The sequence below is a fragment of the Ursus arctos genome, unplaced genomic scaffold (assembly GCF_023065955.2).
Source record: "Ursus arctos isolate Adak ecotype North America unplaced genomic scaffold, UrsArc2.0 scaffold_23, whole genome shotgun sequence".
Taxonomy (NCBI): Eukaryota; Metazoa; Chordata; class Mammalia; order Carnivora; family Ursidae; genus Ursus; species Ursus arctos.
In genome coordinates this window covers 32,287,848-32,314,611 of record NW_026622908.1, presented here as the reverse complement: position 1 = coordinate 32,314,611, position 26,764 = coordinate 32,287,848, and the positions used below count along the sequence as shown (strand labels likewise).

Below are 26,764 nucleotides of genomic sequence, written 5' to 3'. Positions count from 1 at the left end.
GAATCTCCCCTCTCCCGAGTCACGCTTCACTTCTACCCACAAGCACACAAGACATGATTAGTCTAAGGATTTTATTTACAGGGATGCTCAGTTATAGATAAAGCGCTTTCTAGTATCCACATGCCTTCCCTGGAGCTACTTGGTTTCAGGTTTCTTGTCTCCGGCTTCAAGCTTGAGACTCTCAGGGGGCTGGCGATAGGCAGGGAAAGCCTCCCATGGGCTGTTCAGGTCAAACTTGCGGAACTCCTGGGCCAACTCCACTGGCTCAGCCACCACCCGCTTCACCTCATCGTCATAGCGTAACTGCAGAAGAGAAAGACAGGCTTAAGCACTGAGGAAGACCTTGTTCAGAGCTACTGAGCCGCTAAGGGGCCTACTTTCCCAAGGGCACGGGTGACTTCACCAACTCCATTACTTCTCTGTCCTTGAGTGCTTTTCCAGCCTCTGTCAGCAAGTCTCCACGCACATCAGTATTACCGATCAAGTCACAGCCCACCCTTAGTCCAAAATGGGCTGCCATCACTCAGCCAGGCTCCCCTGCTCACCATCCCCACATCATAAGCTCTGAGCTCCTTTTCCAGCACAGCTGACTTTGTTCACCCATCCACTCTCATAAGGAAATGGTAAGCATTGGCCCAGGATTAGGAAGCAAGTTAGTGGCTGAAAAGAGTGAACCTAAACTGCAAGCACTCAAGTTCAGACCATGTGGCTTTGGCATTACCGCTGTCAAGATGCAAGGCAGTAAATTTGGCATTGCTTTTCTTGGTGGGAGGATCAGCTGGATAAGGTAAAGACAAACAGGTGATGGGGTGAAGAGGCAAACCAGATAAGGGAGACAGTGAAAACAAGAAGAGGGAAGTAGCCCTAACCAGAAGTAGCTGGAGAAGCAAATGGGACCATGCACAAAACCCTGAGAAAACAGGCATATTTGGGTACTGAAGAGAAAGGGTGATTGACACTATCTCAACATTTCAAAAAAGTTACTTTGCTACGAAATCACACGTGTATGTATGCAATAGACCATTTTCCTGCTCACGAACACTCTGTAGCACAAGGATGGTAAAGCAAAGCACTGAAATTCTTCAGAAGGCCCTGCAGTCACAGGTTACTGATCCTGCCTTTGACCATTTTCAAGGGCTAACCGTTTAGTGTCTTTCCTGTCAGCTGCCTTCTCAGGGGTCCAGGGCAGGGTAAAATGGTCCTTCGCTTTTCCATCTTGTGGACAAAGTGTGTCCTCAAGGTTGCCTTGGTCATTGAAATGATCACTACGATAATGGCTAATGTCAACTGAGTATTTACAGGACACCAGGCTGTTTAAGCATACATCATTCGGCTCACTATAAATCTTATTAGTTAAGTACTATCGTTCCCATTTTGCAGCTGAGAAAAAAATCATGGAGAAATTAAGTAACAGGCCCCAGATTATAAAAGTGATGCTAGGATTTGAATCCGGAGCCTATGTTCTCCCCGCCCCACGCCTATGCTATTAAACCAACCACAGTACACAGATCCTATTTCCTGCCATGCCCAGGATATCCCAGGTTCCCTGCCAGTCTTTCCCTGAGGCTGCTGCCCCCGTTCCAAGGTTCCTCCTACCTCAACGTAGCCAGACAGGGGAAAGTCTTTCCGGAAAGGATGTCCCTCAAAGCCATAGTCTGTCAGGATCCTTCTTAGGTCAGGGTGGTTAGCAAAGAAGACTCCAAACATGTCCCAGATCTAGGAAAAAAGACGCCCTCAGGCAACTAGTCCATCATGGCCAACACAGGGGCGAGGATGCCCTGCATGCAACAGTTTCAACCAGTTCTGCAACTCTGGCCTAGAGGCAGGATCCACCATGTCCAGTAACTTACCTCCCTCTCATACCAGTTAGCAGCCTTATACACAGAAACCGTGGACTCAATGGGTGTCAGCTCATCTGTATAGGTCTTCACACGGATCCGAGAGTTGAAGCGCAGAGAAAGCAGGTTGTAAACAATCTAGGGAGAGCAGAGGGAGCTGGAGGACCAAGATGGACACAGGGTCTGGGTGGGAGTCCCTGAGTGAGAACATCAATGACGAGGATATAAGGTGGGTTAGGGTTCTACCTGTGAACATGTCTTCTGTCCTGAAGCTAACCTCAAGATCCTTCTGTATTTACGACTACTTCCGAAGGCCTAAGCCCTGCTATAGCTCAGCATATCAGCATGCTTGTCTTTGCTCATGCTATTCCCTTTGTCTGGGAGGACTCTGGACCCCCCTCTCCTAGCCCCAATCCTGACTGGGCTACTTCCTGGACTCTTGGTCATGCATGAAGATTCAGCACAAACATTCTCTCTCCCTTCAAAGCCTCCCAGACAGAACTGAGTTCTAGCATCTAACATCCCATGCATTGTGTTACCACAGTCAGATCTTTATGTGTCCTTCTCCCTCACTAGAGTTGGGGGGACTCCTTGAGGGCAGGTATTGGGTATTACTTCTCCCTTGATCCCAAGATCTGGCAAATAGATGATCAGTAAATATCAATAGCTAAACGTACTGAGAACATATCATGTGCTGGCAGTCTACCTCTACTATCTCACTTCACAACCACTCCATGAAGTAGGACAATTTTATGCTTATTTTGCACATAAGAAATCTAAAGCTTAGGGTGGGTTGATAGGTTAAACATCTGACTTTGGCTTGGGTCATGATCTCAGGGTCCTGGGATCAGGCTCCCCACTCAGCAGGGAGTCTGCTTCTCCCTCTCCCTCTGTCCCTACCCGTTTGTGCGTGTACGCTCTCTCTCAAATAAATAAGTAATCTTAAAAAAAAAAGAAAGAAAAAAATAAATCTTAAGCTTAGAAAGATTAAACAGAATGTCTGAAGTCACGTAGCCTATTAGTGGCAGAGCCAGGATTCAAACTTGAGGTTTGCTTGATCTGAGGCCTTAGTTTAACTGCTGTGTTGTACTGTTTGACCTGAACTAAAACTAAGGAGGCCTATGGTTCCCACTGGTAGCCTTCACCCTAAGACGTGTATGTCCCTTTTCTTTACCCACTAAATCTTCTCAAATTTCCTGACTGACCTCAAAACGATTCTGCCGAGTGGGGATGTCCACGGCTGTCAAGTCAGCCAAGGATTTGAACTGTGCATTGGTGTGATCCCTGAGGAAAGTCAGCACTGGGATGACTCCATCAGGATGGATACAGATCTCCAACTCATTGAAGCAAGACACCTGCAGACACGGAAAGGGAGAAAAGAAGGAACAAAGAGCTACTGAGAGAACAGCTAACTTCAGCTGGAGTCTCCTGGTTTAAGACAGAGAAAGAAGTCCAAGTGGGATAGAAGAGACTGGTTTCTCTGACACCAGGCTGCCTACTCCTACATGCCCTGAGAACATGTTCTTTCTTGACCCATGACCAAACAACAGTTGTGAATATTACCTGAACTTGTTGGACATACTTGGGCAGGATTTCAGCCACATACTCTCCAAAAGCTGAGAGCTGCTTGTGGGCCACATCATCCCGTGGTCTGACAGTGGCTGGAAGGAGAAGGCATATTTAACAAAGGAATGGAGAAGGCAGCAGCCACACCTGCATTCAGTCTCTTGGGCTCGCAAGGGGTGTTGTCTCCTGGCAGGGCTCCCTGCAGAACCTTGAAGAAGGTGAGGGTGGAGGGTTCCTCCTCCAGGAAAACTTAGGAAAAATGTCACCTACAGAGTCCACAAAGACTCTCCTTATTACTGCAATTGCGGTTATTTGCCTCTTCTCAAAGCTATTCGCTGGTTCTTCCTTCACAACGCCTGCATTTCTGCTAAAGCAGCATACATTTCAACTCTTTTACCAGACCAGGGACTCTTTAAGGGTGGGAACCAGAACTTTTGCTTCTCTGTACCTCCTTAGGCACCTGGCTCACAGCAGTTTCTCAAGCTAAGAACTTCAGGGCTGAAGAGCCCTCAAAGATTATCTAGTTGAAACCTTTTTGGGGGGGGGCGCCTAGGTGGTTCAGTTCGTTAAGTGTCTGCCTTTGGCTCAGGTCATGATCCCAGGGTTCTGGGATCAAGCCCCATGTCAGTCTCCCTGCTCAGCGGGGAACCTGCTTCTCCCTCTCCTCCCGCTCATGCTCTCTCTCTCTCTCTCTCTATCCGTGTTATCTCTCTCTCAAATAAATAAAACCTTAAACAAACAAAACCTTTTTTCCCCCCACTGATGAGGAAACTGAGGTCCAAAAGGAGAAAAAGCCAGGTCTCCTGACTCTCAATCCACTTACGTTGATTGTAATATATCTCCCTACACCCATTCATGCATCCCTCAATCACTGAGTACCCACACATCACAGGTTGCACACACCACGGCTAAGTGTTCTCTGCCTTTGGCAGCAGGCAAGCCTGCTGTGTCACTCACTAGTTCTGTGACTGTGGGCAAGTTACTTCTCTGAATTGTTTCCTAATCTATAGTAAGAGGATCACAATGCTATCTACCTCCTAAGATTGTTCTGAAGACTAAAAAAATCATTCACTATATCACTTAACAAGCTGCCTAGCACACAAGCAGCACTCAATATGAACTATCTTAACAGGCCTCTATGACTCAAGCATTGTTTCCCGCTCTCAAAGAGCTGACAGTTTAATCAGAGAGAAAAGGAATCATGGAAACGGACGAGAGGTAATCCATAACAGGGAGACATAAGGATACACAGAGAGCCCGATTCTGCTCGCAGAATGAGGCCCACTGCAGTCAGGTCTCCACAAGCCGAGATTTGCCAGAGGACACGGGGAAGGGCATCCCAGGCAAGGGCAAAGACCTGACGAAAAGAATGAAGGGTCCCCCGCCTGTAGTCCCGACAAAGGCGCGCACGCACATACTCACGGCGCGTATCGGCTGCGGCGCTTTCCCTCCTCACCGGCAGCAACGGCACCGAGGGTCGCCCGACCCCTGCACCGGAAGATAAAAAAAGACACAAGCGCAAGGTGAGGCTTGATGGGCTCTCTGCACTAAGCGCGCCTCCGCTCCCGCCCCGGGCCTCAGCCAGCTGCCTCCGGCTTACCCCTGGCCAGCGTCATGGACCCCACGAGCCCCCGCCACCAACCCCTAGCCGCCGCCGCCGCCGCCATGTTTCGGGATGCAACCAGGCACCCAAGGCGGGACCCACAGGACACGGACCCCCAAGGGCACGGACCGGAAGCGGAAGTGTGCGTCTGATTTTTCTTCCGGGCGGACGCGGGGCCGAAAGCAGTGGTTCCGGATTCTGGGCTTCGGAATGAAAGGAGGGCAGGCAGGCGAAAAACCGAGGCAAGGAGGTGGGGAAACCGCGAGGTGAACGTAGCCATAGTTTGGTGTAGCAGAGGCTGGAGAGAAGGCGAGGACCCTAGGGAACCGGACGGGTGAGAGGAGGGGAAGGGGCGGGGGTTCTGGGTTCCACATTCCACTCCCCTCCCCAGCTCCCAGAGCTAAGCTTTTGATCAGGGCCGGCGGGCGCCGGGAGGGGGCGTGGAGAGGAGCCGGGGGCAGGGTGTTGGGGGGAGGGGGAGAGAAGGGAGAGAGAAGGGTCGCCTAGCGACCGTTTCCTAGGCGACTCCGGGTGGAGCAGGGACACAGCTCCAGGCGATGGGCCTACTTATGCCCCGGGCTGGGGACGGCTGGGCTTCGTCTCGCGTTCTGGGACGGAGTCTTGGGAGTCGTTAGGGCGAACCGGGAAGTGTAGGGGAGAAGTAGAAAAGACAAAATGTGGGGCTAACAGATGTCCCAGGCCAAGCCTTATTTTGGAAGGTCTGAACTCCATGCGCGGGGGAAGAGGGACTTTGGCCACAAGAACGCGGGGGTCTATTTTGTCGGGTTCTGCTGCCCAGAGCCTCACTAGTTTTATGCCCAGTAGACATTTGGTTAGCAAGGCTTTTTGCCAGGCTTAAGATCATAGGCTTCCTCCAGTGCCTTGCTTTCACGTATTGGTCTAAATACCAAGCCTCTTGTTACATCATGGAAAGGTATATTTTTTTTCTTAGGGAAACACCGAGAGTAGGAAATTTCATTGATTTCATTAGGGTAGGAGTGCCACTGCGGGAGAATGAACTCAGCTTTGGTTTTAGGAGCGCTTCCGGGATGTCATTAGGACTAAGGCCAATCTCTGCTCACTTTGCTATCACTTTTACCTTCTCCCTCCCTGAATTGAACAGTTGGATTCATAGACTGTGGATTCCCCACTATTCAGGGTGGTGTTGCTTTGCAGACAGGTGGCAGAGAGAGAAGTTGGCTACCATGGAATCACCAGAGGAGCCCGGGGCATCCATGGATGAGAACTACTTTGTGAACTACACTTTCAAAGATAGGTCACACTCCGGCCGTGTGGCTCAGGGCATCATGAAACTGTGTCTGGAGGAAGAGCTCTTTGCTGATGTCACCATTTCGGTGGAAGGCCGGGAGTTTCAGCTCCACCGGCTGGTCCTCTCAGCTCAGAGCTGCTTTTTCCGGTCCATGTTCACTTCCAACCTGAAGGAGGCTCACAACCGAGTGATTGTACTGCAGGATGTCAGCGAATCTGTTTTCCAGCTCCTGGTTGATTACATCTACCACGGGACCGTGAAACTTCGAGCTGAAGAGCTGCAGGAAATTTATGAGGTGTCAGACATGTATCAGCTGACATCTCTCTTTGAGGAATGTTCTCGGTTTTTGGCCCGCACAGTGCAGGTGGGGGACTGCCTTCAGGTAATGTGGCTGGCAGATAGGCACAGTGATCCTGAGCTCTACACTGCTGCCAAACACTGTGCCAAGGCCCACCTGGCCCAGCTGCAGAGCACAGATGAATTTCTCCACCTGCCCCACCATCTACTCACTGATATCATTTCGGGTAAGTTGAGGGAGAGGGGCACATCATACTCAACTACTTAGGTATGATTAGTGGCGGTTCTAATTCAGGAGAAAGGAATCTTCAGGCTTCCTGGTATTAATTTACATTATTATTCCTGGTAGGGATTTAAATCCTTTTTGAGAGATTGAGGTGAGATTTAGCTGCTGTCATAGGCAGTCCCTTCCAGAGGAAGAACCCTGGAAAATAAAAGCAGTACTTTGCGACTTACAGTTAACCCTTGAACAACGTGGGGATGAAGAGTGACGTCCACATAGTCAAAATCCATGTATATTTTTGACTCTCCCAAAACTTCACAAATACCCTGCTATTGACCAGAAGCATTATCAATAATGTAAGAAATCCATTAACATGTATATTCTATGTTGAATGTATTATATACTGTGTTCTTTAAACTACAGAAAAGAAAATGTTATTAGGAAAATCATAAGGAAAAGAAAATACATTCACAATACTGTACTATATTTATTGAAAAAAACCCGCATATAAGTGCACCCACACATTTTAAACCCATCAACTATATACAAGTATTGAATCAAAAAAAAAAAAAAAAGCAGTGCTCACCCCCAAAAGGTAGTGAGGAGCTGTTTTGTGTATTAATGTTCTCATCTGTCTTGCACTTTGCCTGTACCTGTGGGACTGGTTACCTAAGTAAATTGATGATGAGTCAAGATATTTACCTAACAAACATTTTAAGTGATGGGCCAACTTTAGGTAACAATCCTGACCCTTGGGGGCGCCTGGTCTGCTCAGTCGGTGAGCCTTGTTCTCTTAGATTCAGCTCAGGTTCTGGTCTTGGTGTTGTGGGATCAAGCCCCATGTGGGGCTCCGCACTCAGCAGAGTGTGCTTGAGATTTTCTCTCCCTCTTCCTCCTCCCCCAACTCGTGCATTTGCGTGCGCACGCCCGCTCTCTCTTTCAAATAAATAAATCTTTTCTTTTTTTTTTTTAGATTTTATTTATTTATTTTAGAGAGAATGCATGCACGAGGCTTCAAGTGGGAAGGGGCAGAGGGGGAGGGAGTTTCAGCTGAAGCAGACTGCACTGAGCAGAGAGAGCCCCATGTAGGGCTCGATCCCATGACCACGAGATGATGACCTGAGCGAAAAGCAAGTGTCAGATGCTCAACCAAATGAGCCACCCAGGCGCCCAGTAAATAAATCTTTAAAAAACAAACAGAAAAAACAATCCTGACCCTGCCAGTGAGGTATGCAATTTAGGTTAATTTCTTACACACACACACACACACACACACACACACACACACACACACACACGATGGTAGTCTAAAAAGTGATTCATATCTTTAAAGGTACTGGCTCTAAATTTCTCTTTTAGATTGTTGGATTGCCATTGACCATGTCTTTCCTCTGACTGTCACAGATGGCGTTCCATGTTCCCAGAACCCAACAGAAGCAATAGAAGCCTGGATCAATTTCAATAAAGAAGAAAGGGAGGTTTTTGCAGAGTCACTCAGAACTAGCTTGAAGGTAAGGCAGATTTCTCTTTAGCGTTGGGACACCATAGTATCTATGCATTCCAGCTGTTGATCTGGCCTCTTTGATAGCTGGTGAATGAGTCATCTCTGACTCAAAGTTAAGAACTGGGGAGGAGGATGTGTGCATGAGCCCAGAAACCACTAGCCTCTGAGCTCCACAAAGTTCCTTGAGAGAACTACTGTCACCATTGCATTAATCCTAAGCACCTTTTTTCTAAAGCACCTTTTTTTCTAAAGCACCAGTTCGGGATGAGAGCAACAGATTCTCTGCCCCAGCTTAATGTCTGAAAGAAAGTGATTGAAGGACAGTCAGGATGGCACACAGTAACTCGAGGGAGGTAGGTTAGAGCAGGATGCAAGTGTGTGGTCCAGAACCTTAAGGGTAGGTGTCTCAGCTGAGCCTTAGCCTAGAACTGATAGATGTCATCTATGATTTTAATTTTGCCAATAGGAGATCGGGGAGAATGTGCACATTTACCTGATCGGGAAAGAGTCATCTCGTACCCACTCGTTGGCTGTGTCCTTACACTGTGCAGAAGATGACTCCATCAGTGTAAGTGGCCAAAACAGCTTGTGCCACCAGATCACTGCAGCCTGTAAGCATGGTGGAGACTTATACGTGGTGGGAGGGTCCATCCCACGGCGCATGTGGAAGTGCAACAATGCCACCGTGGACTGGGAATGGTGTGCACCTTTGCCCCGGGACCGGCTCCAGCACACCCTGGTGTCTGTGCCCGGGAAAGATGCTATATATTCACTGGGTGGCAAGACACTGCAGGATACCCTCTCCAATGCAGTTATCTATTATCGGGTAGGTGATAACGTCTGGACAGAGACAACCCAGCTAGAGGTGGCTGTGTCAGGGGCCGCTGGTGCCAACCTTAACGGGATCATCTATTTACTTGGGGGGGAGGAGAATGACCTGGACTTCTTTACCAAACCTTCCCGACTCATCCAGTGCTTTGACACAGAGACAGACAAATGCCATGTGAAGCCCTACGTTCTGCCCTTCGCAGGTCGCATGCACGCAGCTGTGCATAAGGATCTGGTGTTCATCGTGGCTGAAGGGGACTCCCTGGTGTGCTACAATCCCCTGCTAGACAGCTTTACCCGGCTTTGCCTTCCTGAGGCCTGGAGCTCTGCCCCATCCCTCTGGAAGATCGCCAGCTGTAACGGGAGCATCTATGTTTTTCGGGACCGATATAAAAAGGGGGATGCCAACACCTACAAGCTTGACCCTGCCACTTCAGCTGTAACTGTCACCAGAGGCATTAAGGTGCTACTTACTAATTTGCAGTTTGTGTTGGCCTAAGGCTGTGGGGGGAGAGCAGCTGACTTTTGCCCTTCCGTTTCCAGCACCTACCCATCCAAATTCGAAGTCTCTGGGGCCCCCATCAGAGGGGGCACATGTTGGAAAGGGCAGCACTACAGTCCTTCCTGCACCCATAGGGGTGTTCCATTGGGGCTTTTTAGACTGCTTCTGCTCATCTGGCTGCTCCAAGAGTAGGCCAGCCTGTCCTCTGCTGTCACCTGGGAGCCCCGTGCCTCACTGCAGACGGCCCGAGTAAGCCATCTCTCAGACCGTAGGCACATCCTCCTTTCATCCCCTCATCGGTGTTAAGTGGAAGCACCTCTGGTCCCAGGACAGAAGGAAAGATGCCCCCGCCTTCCTTTTTTCTATAACCTGCAAAGTGGCTAGTTGGTAATCTTCCCTCAAAGAAATAGGTGTTAAGAGTTTTCCTTCAGGCTTTGGTTGGGAGAATGGTCTAAGCTGAAGGTGTCCTTCACCAGCAAGCGCCGACTCTTGAATTCAGGACACCACGTCTCGTGTTTTCTCACTTCTCTGTCAGGAAATGAACACTTTGGGTTTTTTTGTTTGGTTGGTTGGTTTTTGTTTTTTGTTTTTCTTTTTTCCCTCAGGATACATGCTATTTATTTATCTATTTTAAATTTTTCTTTAGACTATATTGTTTCAGGGGTACAGGTCTGTGATTTATCAGTCTTACACAACACACAGTGCTCACTACAACACATACCCTCCCCAGTGTCCATCACCGGCCACCCTATCCCCCCACCCCCCTCCCCTCCAGCAACCCTCAGTTTGTTTCCTAAGATTAAGAGTCTCTTATGGTTTGTCTCCCTCTCTGCTTTTGTCGTTTCATTTTTTTCTCTCTTCCCCTTTGATCCCCTGCTTTCTTAAATTCCACATATCCGTGAGATCATATGATAATTCTTTTTCCGATTGACTTATTTTGCTTAGCATAATACCCTCTAGTTCCATCTACGTGGTTGCAAATGGCAAGATTTCATTTTCTGATGGCTGCGTAATATTCCATTGTGCATCTATATGTGTGTGTATGTATACATATACATACATATACATACACACACACACACACACACACACACCATTTTCTTTACCTATTCATCTGTCGATGGACACCTGGGCTCTTTCCATAGTTTGGCTATTGTGGACATTGGTGCTATAAACATTGGGGTGCAGATGCCCCTTTGGATCACTACATTTGTATCTTTGGGGTAAATACCCAGCAAACACTTTGTTTTTGGGGGGGGGTTGTTTTGTTTTTAAGATTTTATTTATTAGAGAGAGAGAGAATGAGTGGGGGGAGGGGCAGAGGGAGAAGAAGATTCGCCAAGGAGCAGGGAGCCCGATGCAGGACTCGATCCCAGGACTTTGGGATCATGACCTGAGCCAAAGGCAGACGCTTAACTGACCGAGCCACCCAGGAGCCCAACCCTTTGGTTTTATTTTTGGCTTACTCCAAGGACTAAGCCAGAAAGAAATAGAAAGTATTACTTCTGATTAATAGCAGAAACTTTTTTCAAATTTAAATATATAAGGTCTTTACTCTTTTAAAAGCCCTAAGGTAAGCCAAGAGATAGGAACTGTTCATACAAATAAAAGTTTTGGAAGGGATGTGTGTGTCTGTTTTGAATTCGAAAGGAGTGACTTGCTAAGGTAAATGGCTTATATACCAGCCACAATACTGATTGGATCCTGAACTTCCTTTTCTACATACAGGATCACTGCTCCAAAGGGGGAGGAGAGCCCCATGGGGCCAGTGAATTGGGAGTCTGACAGTGGCAAAGAGTCTGAGCTGAGATTTCTCCTCTCTTTTCCCAGTGTTAAATGTTTTTGAGTCGTGCTAAATATCATTAGGCACAGCGTTACATACACAATAGATTTCTTTGACCCAATTCGAGAAAACAAGGACCCTCATCCCATATCCCAGTGATATGAAGCCACATGAATTGAAGCCAGTGAATTGAAGCCACACTAAATCTCTCTAGGCATACAACAGTGTTACTTCAGGAAAGTAAAACAAGACAAAGGGAGCAAAATTATCCATTACTTAGCACATTGCTGCTCTGTCAAGTCTGGGCTTAAACCCCCTTGGTCCTGTTAAAACTATTTGATTCGGTAGCAAGCAAGGTTGTCTTGAGTTCTTTCTAATCTGTGTATTTCACGTCTGTGATGTGTGACCAGTCTTATCCTTTGCTGCCCCTGCAGTAATCTCCTTGTGGAACTCTTTGAGAACTTCCAACTGGCCAGATCTGATGTGGATGTGTGACCGGATCTTGGTGATGGCTCTTACAGCCTCCTCTGGACTCCAGTTGTACACCTGAAGTACAGGATTGGGAAATCAGAGAAAGAAAGGAGCAGGTGTTAAGGTGTCCTTGACCTAATAACAGGTGCTAATGGACTCTCAGAATTTCATTATTTTAAAAACTTCATCTGGCCGGGGGGGTGGGTGTTAAAAAACATGCCCCATATATTATAAACGGTGGGGGGAGGGGTACTATAACCCCCTCAGTCAACCAGTCCCACAATACTTTGCAGTAGGCTGAGGGGACATCAGTCTTTCTACCTAATTCTTGCTCTGCCAAACCCTGGAAAAAGAAGGTTGAACATGCAAAGCTGAGATCCTAATTCAAGCTTGCATAGGCCTATTAGATGTCCTCTGGGATCTGGGCTGTTGGTTATAAGTTTCCTGGAGAGAATATATGGTAGATGTTTTTATTCAGCTTGTCACCAGGGCACGGAAAACACTTTTTAGATTTAAGTAGGAGGGTTATCTTTGTGTTCTAAGGATACCTATTGGTTTAGAACTCAACAAAACCACGAAACTACAGATTGCAAGCCCAGCTGGGTCAATTCTCATTAAGTCCAAAATATCCTCCTGAGAACCCAGTTCCAGTAAATGGAGTCCTAATGATCAAAGCTTTAATACTGTTAAATCACATACCAGTCCACAGTAACTCAAAGCCAGGCCTGTTATCTCTACATTTCCTTTTTTCTTAAACTAACCACATAACTTAGTAAATGCTCTACAGGGGCCAGACAGGTAACAAAGATGAGTCAGGTTGGGAGCTGTGTAACAGGAAGTAATGGACTAGAGAGTATTTGCTTATAAATAGTTTTAAAAGCCTCACACCTGCCAATCATAAAGTAATAGACAAAATTCCATTGGATCCTCTGTTTCTAGAAATTAATGTTCTGAACTTTGATCTGAAATACTTCAAGAAATCTTGAGTCCTACAGAGCAGTAAGTGCCCAGCATTGTTATCTACGGTACTAGGTTTTCTGACATACTATTTATAAAAAATGCTTTTATTTTAGCCTTTTACTGGTGTTAGCATCCTTTGCAACTTCATTTTTTGAGTGCCTGTTGCAGGTAGTCAGTGCTTGACATACTTTCCATTCAAGCTTCATGACACATTTAGTTTGAGGATCAGAGAGGGAAAGCCACTTTGCCTAAGGTCACACAGCTGTTAGGTGGCAAAGCCAGAGGTCAGCCTATCTGCAAACTTCAGGTGCTTTCCACCTCCCAACAGCCTGAAATTGGAGACATGGCTCCTTCCAGGAAGGCCTTCCAGTAGACCAACCATGCTACTGAAGTTCTAGAAATAGGCTGTAAATAGACCAGTCCAGAAAGACCTTTCCTACCTGAATCAGATATGCTGCCACCATGGTGGCACTTCTGGAGCGCCCAGCCTTACAATGCACATAGACACACTGGCCCAGCGCCTGGTACTTGAGAGCAAACTGGACTCCTTTCTGGAGGTTAGCCAAGGTTGGGACTCCAGTCATGTCTACTGTACTGAGCCGCAGCTGCTCGACTCCTGCTTTCCTCCATTCCTGCAACCAGGTCCGGCAGCGTAAAAAAGAAAATGAAAAAAGCCTGACGTGAGTGGTAGGACTACAGGCTCCCAAGAGACAGCAAAACAACAAAGAAGCTTAGGGTTTACTACAATGTGAGTATACTGTTTACTATTTTCTAAACAAGAAACTTCTTACAGAGATGTCTTTTAAATGGCTGACCTGCATGGTTGGTCTTTCATCAAACAACAGCTGTGCTACTGAGTTAGAATCATGTTCAAGATTTAAAATGTTCTTAAAGTACCCTTTGGGTATTTGAATCTTTAGCTGCAAAATTAGCTGTATAAAATTGATCTACAAAAGTTGTGTAACTTTTTGCATAATCTTGGCACCCATGCAGTGACCCAGCTGCAGGGCTGGGCTACTATATTTTGCAAGAGCTTTCTATTTCTCTGTCTATAAGTCTCTTTGCCCCTTTTTTTTTTTGAGAGAGCACATGGTACAAAATAGAGTTACCATTTTAAAATTAAAACAACACACCTACCTTTGTTAATACATTATCACTTCAGAAGAAGAAAAGAATAAGCAATAGAAGAAATAAGGCCTCTGGCATATCAAGCAATTTTTTTTTTTTCCTTAAGAGTCCAGATAAGGTGGTACCTGGCTGGCTCAGTTGGTAGAGCATGCGACTTTTGATCTGGTTGTAAATTCAAGTCCCACCTTGGGTATAGATTACTTAAAAAGTAAAATCTTAAAAAAAAAAAAAAAAAAAAGACTCCAAATAGGCTCCAGCTAATGAGTGAAGGTGTTTCGCTGGAACCAAAGACTTCATGACTGAGTGAAGGTCAGTATTTTATACTGCTCATGAAACTAACAAAACCCCAGCAGTTTTGCAACGTGGAGCTTTGCATCAATTATGCCACAAATACCTAGGGAGTTTGCTAAATATTCAGATTCCTGGACCCCACCCTAAAGTTCCTAAGTCAGAATTTCTGGGGGGTGGTACCTAGGAATTGCTATTTTAACAAGACTGCCAGATAATATTTATGCTTATTAAAATGGGACAGCCACTGCCGTGGAGATTTTTCTCTAGGCTAGTTGGGTAATATAGCTGCATCGTACACGTGTCAATACCTCAGACCCAGAGATCGTGCACTTTTTGTGACTCTTTATTGCACAGGACTGACCACACTAGGGAACATTTAACATTTTGGCTAATAATTCCGGAGGCCTTGTAGCAAAGTACTCCGGGAAATCCAAGGAACTGTTATCCGTTTCTTAAAAACGTATGTATGTCATCACGAATGAATACATTTTAAATGTAAGTCCATTTCTAAGGTTACAAAAAAACCTACTCGTTGAAATAATAGCCTCTTCATCAGGTTATATCAGTACAGTAACGAAGAAAAATGAGTGTGTCGTGCTAATAGATGTCAACACAATAAAGACAGGGCGACATCATTATTTATTTGACATGGGGAGAGGAAGGAGAGAGACAATCTTAATCAGGCTCCACACCCAAAAGGGAGCCAGAGGTGGGGCTGATCTCAAGACCTGAGTCCCATGCTTAACTGACTTAGCCACCCAGGCGTTGCAGGGCGACATCTTTATATGAAGATAGTGCAATGTCTAATAACCGTTGCGGAGAGTTCCACAAACAAGCACTGAAACTTAATGAAAATTATGTTTGAGGTCTGAACTCTGTTATGACAATACTTTGGAGTTCCCCTTTATCGCTAACATATGAATAAAAATTCCCTCAAATCAATACCAAATGAAGCCTATGCAATTTTTCAAGGGGTTGTTTTATGATAAATTACTCCTGGAGACTGGGGGGTGGCCTTTCTTCTTAGAGTTTATAGGGTCTTCGTCTTGAATGCCTGAGGGAATGCTTGACAGTGCTCAGTGTTGCATGAATGAAATCAGCAAGCCATAGAAAAATTGCCTTTCGATTTGGTTACTGACTTAAGTTACGGAAATTAAGAATACATTTGTGCACAAAGAAGTAGACTTTGTCAATTCTTTAAAATGCCTTTCACCTCGGTTTCTCTTTCACAATTAGTTTCTACCTACAGCTACAGCCATTTAAGCTTAGAGGGCGGAACTGAAGAGGCAAAAAAGCCTGGGGCACGTGTCTCTGGGGCACGGTCACCTGCGGCTCCCTCTCCCCCAACCAATCCCCCAAGGCTGTCCCAGGCCCAGCCAGGGTGCCGAGGGGGCTGGCGGGCGCCCCTGCCCTTGTCCCTGACCCATGCCCCGCTCCCAGTCCGTCGTCACCTTTGCGGAGTTACACAGGAACCGCGTCTCATATTCCTCGTTCATGGTGATCACCCCGCGCACGTTCTCGTCCTCTACCAGCTGCCGAGGCAAAACGGGGCTCAGAAAGGGCCAACGAGGCGCGGGCGGCTCTCGCCGGCTCCCAGTCCCGCCGCGGACCGGCCTCCCGCCCGGCTCCCCCGCCACGGCTCACCCTGCGCGTCATGCCCCGCAGCGGCAGCGCACCCAGCAGCACCGTGGGGTCGATGCGGTGGTACCAGTCGCGGTGCGCCCGGCCCGGCACTTTCCCGCGGAACACGGTGTACAGCAGCGTCGGGTAGAAGAGCACCCGGGCCAGGCCGGCCTCCAGCAACGCGCCGGCCGCCATCCCGCCCCACCCGGCCTGGCGCAGCCGCGACCTGCCCACGCCCAGGCTCGAGGTCGGCGGCCGCGAGAGCCCCGAGGGCGACGGGGACGAGGGCTGCGAGTCTTCCGCCGCCTCGAATGAAGGCGACGCGGTCGGCGCGGGCCCCTGGGGCGCCGAGACGTCTGGCCCGGCGTCCGGGCGCTCGGCGGGAGAGCCCCGGGCCCCTGGGCCCCGCTGCATGGCTCGGGAGGAGGGGCCGCCGGCCTGGGGGAGGGACCAGGGATTCCCCGGCCGGCAAGTGGGACCCGGCGGTGGGAGGGCGCGTCCGCGGCCCGAGGCCTGCGACTCTGCGGCGTGTGAAACCGGGACGCCTGCCCGTGGCCGGCGGCCTCCCTCCCGAGGGAGGAGGCTGGGACCCCAGGTGAGGGGGGCCTCTGACCCTGCGAGTGGAACCGGGCCCCGGGCCGGGCCGAGGAAGGGCGGCCCTGGCCGCTCTTCCCAGTCCCCGGCCGGAAGGTGGGGGGCTGCGACCCAGGCGAGGGTGGGACCCCACAAACGTAAAGACTAGTCCAGGAAGAGACTCTGTGGTAGGGGCAGTCCTGAAGGGGACAGTTGAAGAATGGGCTTTGAGCTTTTAGGCGGCGGGGGGCTGGGGGGTGGCGGCGGAGAGGGCTAGCGGGGCACCTGGGTTGATATGGCCCTTCCCCCACCCTCCCCATCTGCCAGAACTCGTGCTCCCTCCTCCTGCCCAAACCCGGGTGTGTGTGTGTGTGTGTGTGTGTGTGTGTGTGTGTGTGTAAAGAAAAAATATATAAGTATATCTAATAAGTTATGGAAATATATTAAGAAAGTGTTGTGATAAGTGTAAATATAAAAACCACACCCTACAGAGAGGTAAGAGGAATTGTGATGCTGCTTCTTTACATTAAGTGGAACATGCATCTAGTGCTATTTATTTCTTTATTGGTACCTGATGCTCTTTAAAAAAGGTTTCTTTTCTCCTTGTAGAAGTCATAATACATACTTGGGGCGCCTGGCTGGCTCAGTGGGTGGAGCTCGCAACTCTTGATCGTGGGGTTGTGAGTTCAAACTCCACGTTGGGGTTAAAGTTTACTTAAGAAAAAGCTTAAGAAAAACTTAAGGAAAAAAAAGTCATAGGTACTCATCACAATTGGAAAATACAGTGAAGTAGAATTTGCTCTAATTACCCATAATTTCACCACTTCAGATACATTTCTTTTTTCCTCCAATTTCCTGTGTGCACCACTAGAAAACTTCTTTGTAACAACTTTATTGAGATATAACTCAACATACCATACAGTTCACCCATTTAAAGTGTACGATTCAATGGTTTTTTAGTATATTCAGAGTTGTGCAATCATCACAACCAATTTTGCTCATGTATTTAGAGAGAGCACGAGTGGGTGGAGGGGTAGATCTCATGATCCCGAGATCACCACCTGAGCAGAAACCAGGAATGGGACGCTTAACCAACTGAGCCACCCAGGCGCCCCACCACAAACGATTTTAGAACATTTCATTATTCCCTTGCCCCCAAATCCCATATCCCCTTACCCCCACCCCTAGGCAACCACTAATTTGTCTCATAGATTTGCCTGCTGGATGTTTCAAGTACATGGACTCCTACAATATGTGTCTTTTGTGTCTGGCTTCTCTCACTGAGCATGTTTTCACGGTTCATCCATGTTGTAGCACGTGTCACTACTGTGTTCGTCTAAGTAGGCACCACACCCAGCGTGGAGCCTCGAGGTGAGGTGGAGAGTCAGACGCTTAACCGACTGAGCTACCCAGGCACCCCACTACTGTATTTTTAAAAAATTGCCAAATAATATTCCGTTGTATGGATATATCACATTTTGTTTCCTCATTTATCAGTCAACAGACATTTGACTGTTTACACTTTTTGGCTATTTTGAATAATGCTGCCGTGAACATTCATACACAAGTTTTAGCGTGAACATATGTTTTCATTTCTCTTGGATATCTAAGAGTGGAGTTATTGGGTCATATGATAACACTATGTGGTCTATGTGTACCATTTTTAGAAAGTGTTGTAGGGGCACCTGGCTGGCTCAGTCAGTTGAGCGTGCAACTCTTGATCTTGGATTTGTGAGTTCAAGCCTCATGTTGGCTTTAGAGATTACTTAAAAATAAAATAAATTAAATCATTGTAATCATGTTGACAAAATTTTGTATCAATTTTTTCACAAAATGTGCCATGAGGACTTCCCATATTATTACATTGTCTTTACCATTTGGAATGAACCTAGTTACCACACCATAATGTGATCATTCTCCTGTTATTGGACATTCAGGATATTTCCAAATATTTTTTTATAATTCCAGCATGACATTTTTTTCTATATTTCTGTATTTTCCATATTTAGAATTACTTTATTAGGATAGATTCTTTTTTTTTAAAAGAAGATTTTGCTTATTTGACAGAATGCGTAAAGCGAGAGCACAAGCAAGGGGAGTAGCTGGCAGAGGGCGAGGGTGAAGCAGGCTCCGCACTCAGCAGGGAGACCAATGCAATGCCGGACTTGATCCCAGGATCCTGGGACTATGACCTGAGCCAAAGGCAGCTGCTTAACCGACTGAGCCACTCACGTGCCCCTATTAGGATAGGTTCCTAAAGTGGAATTACTATGTCAAAGAATCATTTACAATTTTTGCTTTACACAAAGTATATAACCTGGAAAATTCCATCCTTACCCCCAAACCCACTCTTCAGAAATACAAATTTTTATACACATATTTTTCCAACATTTTGTGACGAACATTTTCATGATAAAGTAACTGAATAACTGAATAAATTGAACCGGAAAAACCCATATAACCACCATCTAAATTCTACAATTAACACTTGGTTTTATCACATATTCACCTGTTAATCCGTTCTATTTTTTAAAAGATGTTTGTTTGTTTGTTTGTTTGTTTGTTTTAGAGAGAATCTTAAGCAGGCTCCACGCCCAGCCATGAACCGTCGCAGGGCTGGATCTCACAACCCTGAGATCATGACCTGAGCTGAAATCAAGAGTCAGACACTTAGTGGACTGAGCCACCCAGGAGCCCCTAAGATTTTATTTTTGTAAGTAACCTCTACACCCTACATGGGGCTTGAACTCACAACCCTGAGATCAAGAGTTGTATGCTCCAATGACTGATCTAGCCAAGTGCCCCATTCCATTCTATTTTTGATACACTTAAAGTCTATTTTGTAAAAATTGGCGCATTCTATATTTACTGTTGTGTCACCTGCTGTTTTACTCAACAATTTTCATAAATATTATGCCGTGTCACTGTAGATACGTATACATTTACTTTGTGCTTTTCAAAGCATTAGTATTCCAATATATGGATTTCTTTCTTTCTTTTTTTTTTTTTTTAAAGTAAACTCTACCCTCAATGTGGGGCTCAAACTCACAACCCAAGATCAAGAATTACATGCTCTATGGACTGAGCCAACCAGGAGCCCCCAATATATGGCTTCCAATTCAGTTGAAAACTATTTTAGAAGCCTGTATATTCCAGACAATGTTCTAGCACTTGGGATATGTCAGTGAATGGTATTCCTGTATGGACTGTATTTCGGGGCAACCAAATATCCCCAGTTGGTAAGGGAAATTTCTTCTTTACAGCAGACTTCCTGTTAATGAATGCGGAAGGAATAATAAAATTAGAAATTCAGTATTTTGTATTCCAGCTAGTAAATGTGAAAGAATGATAGAAACTCAGCATTTTGCATCCCTAGTCAAATAATGGATCCAGTCAATGGTCATCAGTGGACAAAAGCATTAGGTGAAACCCTGAAAGGAAACGTTACCTGGAGGAATTGGGCTGTAGCCACCCGAACCACTCACTGATTAATCCCCACATTGTTAAGAGCAGGACAAACTGCCATTATACATCTCCAGATGCTCATAGCCTCAGCCTCAAAAAGTCCAACCTGAATTTAAACAGGCCTCAAGATCTTGCTTTTTTCTTTTTTTTTAATGGCAACTCTTTATTTTTATTTCCATTTCACTAACTACTTAAGAGACTGAATATATTTTATTTTTACACACATGTATATGTCAAGTTTTTCTAATTAATTAATTTTTATGTGCATTTACATACTCTTTTATATTTGTAGTTTGATCATACACATGCACACACACTTGGGTCTTACATTGTTTATGCAGTGAACCCAAAATCTTTTCCTCATGCTCTTTGTTGTTGTTGTTTAATTCCAGTGTAGCTAACAGATTTATAAGGAGCTAACTTCTTTTTTTAAGATTTTTAAAATTTATTTATTTGACAGAGAGAGAGAGAGAGAAGCAGGCTTCCTGTTGAGCAGGGAGCCTGATGCAGGGGTGGATCCCCGGACCCTGGGGTCAAGACCTGAGCCGAAGGCAGACGTCTAACGACTGAGCCACCCAGGCGGCCGGGGCTAACTTTTCATTTCCAGCAAATATAGACGATAGAAGGATAAGTGAAATGTCATCACATGCAACAATAGACAAACCCAGAGCATAGATATCCTACAGGAACAGTTGACTCTGTTTCTGCAAGGCAAAAGCATGGGAAAAAAAAAACAAAACAAAAAGAAGAAGAATGGGAGAGCAGCTCTCAGATCAGGAGTCCTAGAGACATGGTAACCAGAAATTGTGTGTGGACAGCGTGGATCCTGAGTGAAACGAATCCGCTATTAAAGCCATGTTTTGGGGACACCGGGCCGGCTCAGTCAGAAGAGCACGGGACTCCTGATCTCGGGCTCATGAGTTTGAGCCCTACATTGGGGGTATAGATTACTTAAATAAAAATAAAACTTAAAAAAAAGTCATGTTTTTGAAATAATTGGAGACATTTGATTATGGACAGAGATAATACCAAAGAGTTATTGCTAACTTTGTTAATGTGGTCATGACATTGTTGCTGTGTAAGAAAATGCCTATAAATTTGCTTATTACATTCTTACTAAAGTATGTAGACATACGTGACATATAAGGGATTTGCATCAAAATACTGTACCAAGAAAAAAAGCAATTACACAAATATGCCAAAATATTAATCATTGTTTGAGTGATGTTCTGTGGGGAGTCATGATGCCCTTCGGCCTATTTTTAAAAATATTTCATAATAAAAATTAACCATGTACTTTTTACCATGTAAATGTATGCTTTATAAAATGGTAAATACAGCAACTAAGTCTTTAATGAGTTTTTCGTTGTAAGTTCAACCACATTGTTGTGTGTAGATATTGTTCATTAGTTTTTACTACCCTAATAATAATCCCTTATATGATTATACCGTTTATTTTTTATTTTTAATTTATTTTTATTTTTATTTCTTTAAAGATTTTATTTATTTATTTGACAGAGAGAGAGAGACAGCCAGCGAGAGAGGGAACACAAGCAGGGGGAGCGGGAGAGGAAGAAGCAGGCTCCCAGCGGAGGAGCCCGATGTGGGGCTCGATCCCATAACGCCGGGATCACGCCCTGAGCTGAAGGCAGACGCTTAACAACTGAGCCACCCAGGCGCCCCTATTTTTTATTTTTTTAAAGATTTTATTTATTTGAGGGAGAGAGAGTGCGAGTGAGGCAAGCAGGAGGGAGGGGCAGGAGGAGAGGGAGAAGCAGACTCCCTGCTGAGCAGGGAGCCCCACACGGGACTCGATCCAGGAGCCTGGGATCCTGACCTGGGCTGAAGGCAGATGCTTAACCAACTGAGCCCCCAGGTGCCCTATACTATCATTTATTTACCCATTCTCCTGTGATGGAAATTTAGGTTGGTGTCTGATTTTACTGATTAAGTGGTTTCAGCTTTTTTTTTTTTAAACAAGGAGTTTAGTAGTTTTTTTGGTTTATTTTTATTTATTTATTTTTTTAAGCAAGGAGTTGGCATGCCCGAGTGGCTCAGTTGGTTGAGCGTCTGCATTTGGCTCTGGTCATGATCTCAGGGTCCTGAGATCAAGTCCCATGTGGGGCTCCCTGCCCAGCGGGGAGTCTGCTTCTCCCTCTCACTCTGCCTCCTCTCCTCTGCTCATGCTCATGCTCTGTCTCTCTCTCTTAAATAAAATCTTTAAAAAAATAAAAAATAAAAAAATTAACAAGGAGTTTAGTGGGGTTTTTTGTATGTTTATTGATTTCAGCTTTTATGCAAACATTTTACTGTCATTCCCTCTACCCTGGTTTTGGCTTGCAGTTTCTGATTATAATAGTAACATATGCGTATTATAAATGCAAGCACTTCAAAATTATATATAAAAAGTGAGAGTTTCCAGTAATCTTACCTCTGAAGATAATATTTCAGTTAGATGTATATTCCCCCAGGGATTTTGGTTTTTTTCTTTTTAGAAACTTAACTGTCCACCAAAATTCTTTATCCACTTCTCTTACAATATCTGAGCTGTCATATGCTCAGTGTCCCTTGAAGTGGGAGGTGATACAGGACTCAGTCACCTCCAATGGAGTGTGAGAGGAAGTGATGTGTGCCAGCCTCAGGACCAGCAGGCCCCGTCCATAACTCCTCCACGAGTCTTCTTCACACTCTTTTTCTCCTCTTGGGGGCTAGAGTGGTGATGAAGATGGCAGGAATCATCTCAGCAGGAATGAGTTATACGTGGCAGAGTCCCCATTACTCTGGGTCACTAGGGGTACCTGGGTCGGTTAAGGATCTGCCTTCAGCTCGGTTTGTGATCTGGGGGTCCTGGGATGGGGAGTCAGCTTCTCCCTCTCCCTCCGCCCCTTCTCCCACTTGTGCTCTCTCTCTCGCTTACTTACTCTCTTTCTCAAATAAATAATAAAAATCTTTTTAAAATATCTGGGGTGCATGGTTGGCTCAGTCGGTTAGACGTCTGCCTTCAGCTCAGGTCATGGCCAGGGTCCTGGGATGGAGCCCTGCGTCCTGCTCCCTGCTCAGCGTGGAGTCGGCTCCTCTCTCTCCCTCTGCTCCCCCTTCCCTCGCTCGTGCTCTGTCTCTCTCTCTCAAATGAATAAATAAAATCTTTTTAAAAAATCTGGGCCACTAAATAATTACTTAAAGTAGAAGCTATCTCTCTTCATCCTCCCACTAACTGGGAACATCTTCCCCAATCTGTTGAGGCAGAGAGAACTAAGCTATTTTGTTTCAACTATTTACTTTAGGTCTAATTGTTTCAGCAGTTTGACGTATCCTACCTAATATAAGTGCATGTGTCAGTTGCAGTGTGAAGCCCAAATCTTTTTAAAAAATTATATCAAAATATACATGCTATAAAATATGCCATCTTGGGGCACCTGGGTGGCTCAGTCGGTTAAGGGCCTGACTTAGGCTCAGGTCGTGATCCCAGGACCCCCTGGGATCCAACCCCACATGGGGCTCCTTCCTCGGCAGGGAGCCTGCTTCTCCCTCTCCCTCTGCCTGCAGCTCCACCTGCTTGTGCTCTCTCTCTGACAAATAAATACATAAATACATAAATAAAATCTTAAAAAAATATGCCATCTTAACCATTTTTAATATACTGTTCATTGACATGAAGCACAATGACATTGTTGCCCAGCCATTACCATGGTCCATCTCCAGAACTTTTTTCAATTTCCCAAACTGAAACTTTGTACCTGTAAGACAACTCCCCATGGGGTGCCTGACTGCCTCAGTCCCTAGCGTGCATCTGATTTCTGATCTCAGAGCTGTGAGTTCAAGCTCCACATTGGGTGTAGAGATGACATAAAAAGTAAATTGATTAAGGGGCGCCTGGGTGGCTCAATCAGTTACCTTCAGCTCAGGTCATGATCTCCGGGTCCTGGGATGGAGCCCCACGCCGGCCCGGCTCCCTGCTCAGTGGGGAGTCTGCTTCTCCTTCTGCTCCTCCCCGCCCCCTACTCATGCTCTCCCTCAAATAAATAAATAAATAAATAAATAAATAAATAAATAAATAAAATATTTTTTTAAAAAGTAAAATAATTTAAAAAAAATAAATAAACAACTTCCGATACCACCGTCTATCCAGTCTCTGGCAACCACCGCTCCACTTTTTTCTTCTCTCTCTCTCTTTTTTACATTTTTAAATCTCCTTTTCTTTATTGAATTATAATCAATATACAGTGTTGTATTAGTTTCAGGTGTACAATATAAGGATTAAACAACTCTTTTATGATCAAACAATTCTATTCAGTGCTCATCATAGTGTACTGTTTTTTTTAAGATTTTATTTTTTATTTTTTAATTTCGGACTTTCTTTCTTTCTTTCTTTCTTTCTTTCTTTCTTTCTTTCTTTCTTTCTTTCTTTCTTTCTTTCTTTCTTTTCTTTCTTATTTGACACAGAGAGAGATAGCAAAAGAGGGAACACAAGCAGGAGGAGTGGGAGAGGGAGAAGCAGGCTTCCCGCTGAGCAGGGAGCCCGATGCGGGGCTCAATCCCAGGACCATGATCTGAGCCGAAGGCAGACACTTAATGACTGAGCCACCCAGGCGCCCCTTATGATTTTATTTTTAAGTAATCTTTATACCCAATGTGGGGCTCGAACTCACAACCCTGAGATCAAGAGTCACATGCTCCACTGACTGAGCCAGGCAGGCACCCCTCATCATCAATGTACTCTTAATCCCCTTTATCTATCTCACTTCTCTGTACCCCCCTTCCCTCTGGCAACCATCAGTTTGTTCTCTTTATTTAAGAGTCTGGTTGGGGTGCCTGGATGGCTCAGTCGTTAAGCGTCTGCCTTCGGCTCAGGTCATGATCCCAGGGTCCTGGGATCGAGCCCTGCATTGGGCTCCCTGCTCGACAGGGGGCCTGCTTCTCCCTCTCCCACTCCCCCTGCTTGTGTTCCCTCTCTGGCTGTGTCTCTCTCTGTCAAATAAATAAAATCTTAAAAAAAAAAAAAGAGTCTGGGTTTTTGTCTGTTTTTTCCTTTGTTCATTTATTTTGTCTCTTAAACTCCATATCTAAGTGCAGTCATATGGTATTTGTCTTTCTCTGACTGACTTATTTCACTTAGCATTATACCCTCTAGGGCCATCCATGCTGGGGCAGATGGTAAGATCTCATTCTTTTTTATGGCTGAATAATATTCCAGTATATGTATACCACATCTTCTTAATCCATTCATCTATGGATGGACACTCAGGTTGCTTCCATATCTTGGGTATTGTAAATAATGCTACAATAAATATAGGGGTGTATCTATCTTTTCAAATTAGTATTTTTGTTTACTTTGGGTAAATACCCAGTGCTGGAATTACTGGATCATATGGTGACTCTATTTTTAATTTTTTAAGGAACTTCCATGCTGTTTTCCAAAGAGACTGCACCAATTTGCCTTCCTACCAACAGTGCACGAGGGTCCCTTTTTCTCACCAACACTTGCTGTTTCTTGTGTTTTTTATTTTAGCCATTTTGTCAGGGGTGAGGTGATATCTCATTGTGGTTTTGATTTGCATTTCCCTGATGATGAGAGATAGTGAGCATCTTTTCATGTGTCTGTTGGCTGCCACCATTCTACTCTTTATTATTGGAATCTTAACTACTCTCGATACCTCATAAAGTGAAATCATGTAGCGTTTGTCCTTTTGTGACTGGCTTATTTCACTTTGGATAACATCCTCAAAGTTCATTCATGTTGTACCAGGTATCAGAATTTGCTTCCTTTTTAAGGCTGAATAGTATTCCACTGTACACACACACACACACACACACACCCTGTTAGGTCCAGAGATGACTTAAATAAATAAAAGAGTTGGGCAACAGCCAACCCAAGTGTCCATCAGTGGATGAACGGATAAGCAACATAAGTTTATTTATATAAGTAATCTCTCTACGCACCAGGGGTCTCAGACTCAAGCCCTGGAGTTCAAGAGTTGCACGCTCCTCTGACTGAGCCAGGCCAGCGCCCCTTGATGCCCAACTCTTAACTAGCTTGGGCAACATGGGTGATCTACATGATAAACCTCAGAAAGGGCAAGTAAGCAAGTGGCAACAATCCAGGGACTCAAGTGCCGTAAAGGCTTTTTGTCTCTCGCTATTCCTTCCCAGGCCCACATCTCCCCATATTTACCTCCTACAAAAAACTACCTCCCTTCCCTTAGTTGTTAACAGCATGGAAGATTTGAATATATATATGTTTTTCTTTCTTTCTCTCTCTCTCTTTCTTTCTTTCTTTCTTTCTTTCTTTCTTTCTTTAAGATTTTATTTATTTGACAGAGAGACACAGCGAGAGAGGGAGGGAACACAAGCAGGGGGAGTGGGAGAGGGAGAAGCAGGGAGCCCAAATGCGGCTGGATCCCAAGACCCTGGGATCACGCCCTGAGCTGAAGGCAGACGCTTAACGATTGAGCCACCCAGGTGCCCCTAAGGATTTTATTTTTATGTAATCTGTACACCTAGCATGGGGCTTGAACTCACAACCCCGAGATCAAGAGTCACATGCTCCACCGACTGAGCCAGCTAGGCGCCCCTAGATAGTTTTCTAATAGCTTTTGATAGACGAATGTGTAATAATTGTACTATCATTTTTTCATTTCTCAAAGTTATAATGTAAATAGTTACAGAATATTACTTTAAAAATTTTACGTTTTACAAATATATATAATATATATGTAAACAGAAGTGACTTAAATGAAAAGCTCCAAGGCACGCAGTTTCATTTAGGTATTATTACTATCTATACCTTCACTCCATTTATTAAGCTGCTTCAAGTTCATAAATTTACAATGAGGTAGAGC

The 26,764-nt window shown here is 45.4% G+C and overlaps 3 protein-coding genes and 1 long non-coding RNA gene across 10 annotated transcripts; 2 read left to right on the top strand and 2 right to left on the bottom strand.

Annotated features, from left to right (window-relative positions):
* Positions 1 to 57: 57 nt before the first annotated feature.
* Positions 58 to 5,135, bottom strand: NDUFS3 (NADH:ubiquinone oxidoreductase core subunit S3). Of its 3 annotated transcripts, none has more exons than XM_026511919.4 (7): positions 5,005 to 5,135; positions 4,827 to 4,892; positions 3,402 to 3,499; positions 3,044 to 3,193; positions 1,851 to 1,976; positions 1,597 to 1,716; positions 58 to 303 (listed from the first exon to the last, which is right to left on the bottom strand). In XM_026511919.4, the coding sequence occupies exons 1-7, from the start codon at positions 5,069 to 5,071 to the stop codon at positions 136 to 138; spliced, it is 795 nt and encodes a 264-aa protein (XP_026367704.1). In that variant the 5' UTR covers positions 5,072 to 5,135; the 3' UTR covers positions 58 to 135. The 3 variants fall into 3 exon arrangements, with proteins under 3 accessions (XP_026367704.1, XP_048071316.1, XP_057173380.1); XM_048215359.2 differs by having other exon boundaries at positions 5,047 to 5,086; XM_057317397.1 differs by having other exon boundaries at positions 58 to 1,716; positions 5,005 to 5,125.
* On the top strand, positions 5,074 to 11,254 carry KBTBD4 (kelch repeat and BTB domain containing 4). 5 transcript variants are annotated; one of them, XM_026511914.4, is made up of 4 exons: positions 5,074 to 5,257; positions 6,184 to 6,801; positions 8,202 to 8,308; positions 8,768 to 11,254. In XM_026511914.4, exons 1-4 carry the CDS (start codon positions 5,080 to 5,082, stop codon positions 9,626 to 9,628), a joined length of 1,764 nt encoding a protein of 587 aa, XP_026367699.2. In that variant the 5' UTR covers positions 5,074 to 5,079; the 3' UTR covers positions 9,629 to 11,254. The 5 variants fall into 5 exon arrangements, with proteins under 5 accessions (XP_026367699.2, XP_026367703.1, XP_057173362.1 ...); XM_026511918.4 differs by having other exon boundaries at positions 5,179 to 5,341; positions 6,131 to 6,801; XM_057317379.1 differs by having other exon boundaries at positions 5,186 to 5,341; positions 6,188 to 6,801.
* Positions 7,263 to 16,330, bottom strand: PTPMT1 (protein tyrosine phosphatase mitochondrial 1). Its single transcript, XM_026511922.4, has 4 exons — positions 15,909 to 16,330; positions 15,716 to 15,796; positions 13,286 to 13,477; positions 7,263 to 11,960 (listed from the first exon to the last, which is right to left on the bottom strand). The coding sequence occupies exons 1-4, from the start codon at positions 16,299 to 16,301 to the stop codon at positions 11,802 to 11,804; spliced, it is 825 nt and encodes a 274-aa protein (XP_026367707.1). The 5' UTR covers positions 16,302 to 16,330; the 3' UTR covers positions 7,263 to 11,801.
* LOC130544657 (uncharacterized) lies at positions 16,237 to 22,872 on the top strand. Its single transcript, XR_008961093.1, has 2 exons — positions 16,237 to 16,482; positions 19,030 to 22,872. It is a non-coding gene; the product is annotated as an uncharacterized LOC130544657 (long non-coding RNA).
* The last annotated feature ends 3,892 nt before the right edge of the window (positions 22,873 to 26,764 follow it).